Source organism: Seriola aureovittata, chromosome 6 (genome assembly GCF_021018895.1).
Source record: "Seriola aureovittata isolate HTS-2021-v1 ecotype China chromosome 6, ASM2101889v1, whole genome shotgun sequence".
Lineage (NCBI taxonomy): Eukaryota > Metazoa > Chordata > Actinopteri > Carangiformes > Carangidae > Seriola > Seriola aureovittata.
The window spans coordinates 28,763,963-28,770,473 of record NC_079369.1 but is presented as its reverse complement, the minus strand read 5'-3'; the positions used below and the strand labels follow the sequence as shown (position 1 = coordinate 28,770,473).

General features: G+C 39.3%; 1 protein-coding gene across 7 annotated transcripts in view; it reads left to right on the top strand.

Moving 5' to 3' along the window:
* The first annotated feature begins 211 nt into the window (after positions 1 to 211).
* Positions 212 to 6,511, top strand: part of eps15l1a (epidermal growth factor receptor pathway substrate 15-like 1a) — a 49,915-nt gene continuing 43,615 nt past the window's right edge. For 6 of the 7 annotated variants that reach the window (XM_056378374.1, XM_056378371.1, XM_056378370.1 and 3 more), the window contains exons 1-5: positions 239 to 280; positions 1,059 to 1,100; positions 1,553 to 1,642; positions 5,657 to 5,704; positions 6,388 to 6,483. In XM_056378374.1, the coding sequence (XP_056234349.1) occupies positions 254 to 280; positions 1,059 to 1,100; positions 1,553 to 1,642; positions 5,657 to 5,704; positions 6,388 to 6,483 (303 nt within the window). In that variant the 5' untranslated portion in view covers positions 239 to 253. Of the gene's footprint in view, positions 281 to 1,058; positions 1,101 to 1,552; positions 1,643 to 5,656; positions 5,705 to 6,387; positions 6,484 to 6,511 lie in introns of all 7 variants that reach the window. The other variant, XM_056378368.1, reaches the window with a different exon arrangement.

Genomic DNA, 6,511 nt, shown 5'->3' with positions numbered 1-6,511 from the left:
AGTCTATCAGAAACTGGTTTTTCAGAATAATTCAGAAAAACAGCACTCTGAAGTGAGTACATTACGCTTATGTAGTTACCCTAAATAAGAGCCACATGTTGTTTGAAGAAATGATCAAGCAGACTTTTTAAGAAAAATGAAGTTAGATGTTTAAAGGGGTTTCTGTTTCCGGACTGTGAGCTCTGCTTTGTCCGCCAGGGGGAGTGTTGCCCTCGAGAGGGAGGGTGGGTGCGTTCCCGCAGCAACAGGGAAGATGGCAGCTCTCACATCTCTAACCCAGGTAAAGATGCAGCAATTTATGACTCTTCACTAACAATAATATTAAGATAATTAATAGCATGACACAGTATGTCTCATTCGTGACAACTCATTTTAATTTTACTCTGAACGAAACACGAACTCGCTCTGAAATGCAGCAAGAATAAGGCAGTCAGCTGGTCGGAGAAGGCCCATTGCAGTAACATTACCGTTAGGTAGCGGGCTTGTTAGCCTCCAGCTGGTTCTAGCTAGCCATGTAGCAACTTATCTACGACATTACATACAGATAACTTACTAATTGTAAATTTGAAAATAATAAGCGCCGTGGACTCTGTACGTGCAGAGGCCAGTATGTGTATGTATACGTGACAAAGCATCAGAAACTGATAACGCTCAGCCCCTAAGCTAGCAAACGTTGGCTAGCCTAGCCTTGATGCCAAGTAGTGAGAGAGGATGGGGCTGAACGCTGCTGAGGCTGGAGGACTGGAGGGCAGGCCGTGCAGTACACACACTGTACACTGAACTCTGATTCATGATGCTAATGTGAGTTCTAGTCTTACTGGTACAGTTCACTAGTGGAAAAGTGAATGTGAAGGCTGATGGCGATTGTCTACGTTAGCGCAGCAGTCATTTAATATGGTGATGCAGCTGGACTCAGACATCCAGTTCATTGATTGTGAACATCAGAGTTCAGTCGCTCTGTCAGCAAAACCGAAATGAGCTTAAACGAATATTTAAATGAGCCACACGTGAATACACTGATCAGCAGTTAAGTTAATAACATTATCTTTCTGCCACAGTTGTCGAGTGGGAACCCTGTATATGAGAACTTTTACAGACAGGTAAGTGTATAAATCAATGCATATAACTTGTAATAACTCTTTATAACTGATAAAAGAGATGAATTAAGATAAGATGTACCTTCATTGATCCCCCACAGAGGAAATTCAAATTTGACACAGCAGTACTAAAGAGTAGCAGCACAACAGGAAATGTAGTAACAAATAAAATAAGAATATAAACAGAATCTAGAATAAATAAGATACATTAGAAATACTTTATACAATAACAATGTCCAATGCTATGTAGGCTGTTATGTACATATGCAATATAGAAATAAAAAAGTAAGTGGTTGTTGCAGTTTGCCACCAATTCTTTTGTAATATGCAGATATGAATCGTAGACTGTGGGTATGTAAAAATGAAAGACAGATCACATGATTGTGAGAGAGAAAATGAAAATGGAAGCATGTCGTAATGCACTCACACTGCTACATGTGTGTGTTTGTTTTGAGGTGGATCCTGGGAACACAGGGAGGGTTGGACCAACAGAAGCTGCCTTGTTCTTAAAGAAGTCTGGGCTCCCTGACATTACATTGGGGAAGGTAGGTTTGTTTTCTGTGGTATCAATGTTACATCACACACAGCTGCACAGGTATGTTTGTTTCATAAATTATTGCTGCAGCTTGTAGATCTTTATTGTTCTTACTGAAGTTGTTGATTGTCAGGGACTGAAGGTCAGCCTCTGGTCTGTGGTTATGTTGGTCTGTGTCTGTGAAAGGTGAACATTCCAGTGCTGCTGGTGTGTATGTGTAAACTACTTTACAGAAGTATGTCCTGACATCTTTGCAGACCTTATATGCGTAGGACATTGATATTTGGCTCATTGGACAACTTGTAATCAGATGAAAATGGATGAACAGAACAGATGAAATGACTATGATGAAGCTATGATGAAGAGCTATGTAATGAGTTGGTGAAGAGCAGATCATATTGTATTTACAGCTTGTTTTGCTGCCATATCTGGCAAAAAAAATCAATTATTACAGCTTCAAACTTGAGCACAGTTGCCGTGTTATATTTTGTGATGTTGTAATTTGTGAAGTTAAAGGTAGGAGAAATCTAGCTGCGATGGTGGGCCATGAAAAAAAAGTCCATAAAGTTTTTACCAGCCCTCTCTGTGTTCAGGGTGCGCATGAGAATGTGCAGTGTATATGTATGTGTGGTGGGCTCACTGGCCAATCACAATATGTAGTATGTAATGTTAATTTGTAAATTATTTCATTTGGAACATATTTAAGCATGCACAATTATTTGATTTTTGATTTCAGAATCAGAAATCCTTCATTATACCCTTTCTACACCAAAATTAGAGGATAAAAGCGTGTTTTTTAAACATGAGTAAACCTGCTAATAAAAGCTGATATACCCCTCTTCCACTGCCGGTCAGTTTGTCTGTCTGTTTGGGCTGAGGACACACACAACTGCAAGGAGTGATGTCATCACATGCACTTACAGAGCACACACACAGAGTGAGCTGTTAGCTGTAGTGCAAACTGGTAAAACAGATCTGTCATGTCTCATCCTCAGGTTGTTGCTCCTGTCAGTGTCAGAGCCTCCATGTGAGACGCTTTGATCTGTCATTGTGTTTTTAAAACTTTTAAATCTCAACTTTATTGCCGGACAAAGCAGCGTTTTTTTTGCTGGAGCCCACTGCGTTGCCTTCCGACTGGCCTCATCTGCTTTTTTCACATGGGGCTGAAGTTGTTAAGCCAGCGTGAGGCAGGCCTGCTGTAAGAGGTGTCTTAGTGTGTGTTAAAGTCTAAATATGTAAACAGCATGTAAACAAAGATTTGACAGATGAATCTTATTTTTAAACTGTGAAAACTAAGACAGTAGTGGTAGTAGTGGACTGTTTGAATCTTAATTATCATCGTCATCCTCCATCTTTGGCTTTTATTTTCAGTCTTGTGTTACATGCCTGCAAATCAAGGACTGTAATGGTTTAGCTCTGCAGTTTCACTGTTGTTTTACTGGCTCTGCAGAGATGTGCATTGTGTGTCAAGCTGTCCAATCACAGGTCTTAGTTTGTGACAGTGATGAGCACTAGCTGCTGCTGCTAGGGAGGAGACCAGCAGATTGTTGTTGATGCCATCACAGTCACATTGTTGACAATAGAATGAAGGATCACTGTGTGAGTTTTTTGATGAGTTTTCAGTTTAAATAAACATGGCTGTGTTAAATTGTGGTGAGTGTGACATTATACAAATCAAACATAGATTCACTGGTTGTTTTGAAGGAGACGAGACGGAGTGTCTTCAGAGCAAACTTTACATGAACGTGCTAACGCTCGCCAATATCAGGCTTTTGTCTTCAACCTGCATTGACTCAAATCACTCTGCAGTAGTCTCAGGTGTTTATCAGCCCCAGCTCTAAACAGCATTGATGTAAACATAACACCTGGGTGAACATGCTAACTTTCACCCCTTCTCTATGCTGTGACATCTTTCAGAGAACAAACACTGTAAACACACCTGTCACCTGTCCAGCACGGTGCTGTTAAACCATAAACACTACAGCTACACCTTCCTCTGAGAGCAGCCCAGAGATAAGTTTTAAAAACACATAATCACCGACACAGAGGCTCAGACACTGACAGGAGCACCAACCCAGGCACGAGACACAACATTTTACCAGTCTGCATGGCAGTTAACAGCTCACTGTCTGGATCTGAGAAGATATTCCTCCCTTGTGTGTGTGTGTGTGCGCGCATGTGTGTGTGTGTGTGTGTTTGTGTTATCCATAATGTGTGATGACTGCAGTTGTGAGTCTGTGTCCTGTCAGTCTGAACAGACTCATCTGGCATTGTGAAAGGAGTTAATCACCTTTTTACCTGTGTTTTAAAAATGCTCTAATTTTGGTATAAAAAGGTTTTTTTGAGCATCACTGATCATTCCTGTCTCTGCGCTCATCCAAAGTGTACAGTAGCAGTAGCAGTCAAAAGCTGAACAGGACCTTTCAGAGGTTCAGAGATATGATGCTGATGTGTATTCTTTCTTCCTGTTGTGTTCCTTGTAAATTGAATTTCTCTTGAACAAATGTAATAAGTTGTAATCAGTTAAAACATTACAGGGACATGAATGCAAAGACACTGACATGATTACTCCAGACACACACACACACACATGTACGTCCCTCCACAGGAAGTGATTGATGACAGTGATAGCAGCACAAGCTCCTCCACTGGATTTATAATTGTAACTTGGGTCATCCATTTCTAGTATTAATTTGTTTCACTTTTCCGGTTTTTGTTTTTTGTTAAAGAGGTGACCTGGTGACATCACTAGTTAAGCTGTCTTATTTGGACTGTCAGTCCCACTTTACACACTGATTGGTGTGAGGTGTGAGGAGGAGAGACAGCAGTAACATTTGAACCTGTCTGTCCACTTGACCTGCACCATATGAGGAAATGTGATGTCTTTTAACACTGTTCAGTATTGCCATGAATATATGTCATGTTGAACTGTCAGTTAACTAGATAATATTCATATAAATAACATGAAAACACTGGGTGAAGCTGAATGAAGAACACAAAGGTCACTATCTGTTGTCTCCTCAGCTTAATGTTTGCGCACTGTGGTTATGTAAAACAACCTGGATGGGAGAAGTTAAAAATGTGTTTTTTCTAAGTGTTTAAATCTTGTTGAACAGGTGTAGGGTTGAAGGACACTGGTTGGCTTTTTACTTGCAAAGGTTTTGATGACACTTTCAGCAATATGACGGTAGTTGTTTTTGTGAAAACCCTGTGTGAATGCCTGGTGCCTGTAAATACTATGATTTTTCTAATTATAGTAGTAGTTTCAGTCTTTTGCGATGGTTTATTGCACATGTTCATATCATGATGACAACTCTTTCTGATTCTTCACACAAAGACTGCCTTCACTTTTCACATGAACAAGCACATGCAGTGCCATGAATGTCTGTGAGCAGAGAGTCAGAAAATCTGCACTGATAATCACATTTGTATGATTCATCACTTCCACTCCCTGTCTGTAATAGAAGCCTTTTCAAACTAGATTATTATTTATTTTCATACCCCAGCCTTCATGTTGTTGAAGAGATTTGGAGCAGAGAGAAAAATATGCAATAAATAAATAGATAAAATAAAAAGATAAAGATATGGGATACATAGATGGAGCTGCAGAGGACTGTTCAGACATTCCTCCCTGCTGGAGGAGAACATGGGTTAAATGAACAAATTAGACTTCAACCAGTTTGTTTGTTTTTATAGGTTTACTATGATTTTGTTCTGGTAGTTATCAACTAGCTTACAGTTCAGTGCATTTTAATATTTTGGAAAAGGTTAGCTTGTCAGCCCAAATTACATGAGATTAGAAAAATGTAAGAAACACCCCCCAAGTTCAAGATGAGTCATCAAAAGCATTTGTAGGTTTTACAGGAAAAGGAAAAAAAAACATTTTGATATAAAAATCCTCAAAAAATGATTTTTGTTACATAATTGAACAATTTACACAGGAACAATTCAAGCTTGGAAAATGTATTGTTCATCTGACGGAGTCTGTAAAGTTGTTTGTGTATCTTGTTTTCTTGTTTTTCAGATCTGGGATTTGGCTGATCCTGATGGCAAAGGTTACCTGGACAAACAGGTGAGTCCTCATCCACTGCTCTGTCTGTGATGATGTGCTATGCCGACTTCACATAGACAAGTCAACAAAAAGAGGATGTAATTACATTACTTTGGACTCTGATCACCAGATAAAATACTTTGTATTAGTAATAAAGCCTCTGAATTAGCTAATGCTAGCATGTCCAGCTACAGCAAACATTAACTTGTGCAGGCAAAGATAGAGAATATTTTTCTTTTTCTTAAATAAGAATATTGTTCCATATGTTAGGTAGAGAATGGAACTAATGTGTTGTACAAAGAGTTTATAGCTGTTGCTAATTCTCCACTCCTGTCCCTAGTTGGGCTTTTACACGTGTAATGTCATTAAAACAGTCAAAAGCAAAAACAACACAAAACAAAATTGATAATATCATACGATTAGCTAAAGATATACAGATGTTCAGTCTAAAAAGAGACAACTACAAACAGTCAAACAAGTATGTAATTACATTACTTTGGACTCTGATCACCAGATAAAATACTTTGTATTAGTAATAAAGCCTCTGAATTAGCTAATGCTAGCATGTCCAGCTCAAACGGCAAACATTAACTTGTGCAGGCAAAGATAGAGAATATTTTTCTTTTTCTTAAATAAGAATATTGTTCCATATGTTAGGTAGAGAATGACATAGGTGATGGGCACCACTGTGTTGTCTCTTTAAGGGGTTTTATGTGGCTCTGCGGCTGGTGGCCTGTGCTCAGAGCGGACAGGAAGTCAGTTCCTCCAGCCTCAACCTCACAGTCCCTCCTCCCAAGTTTGTGAGTGTCACTTCATCATTAAAGCTCA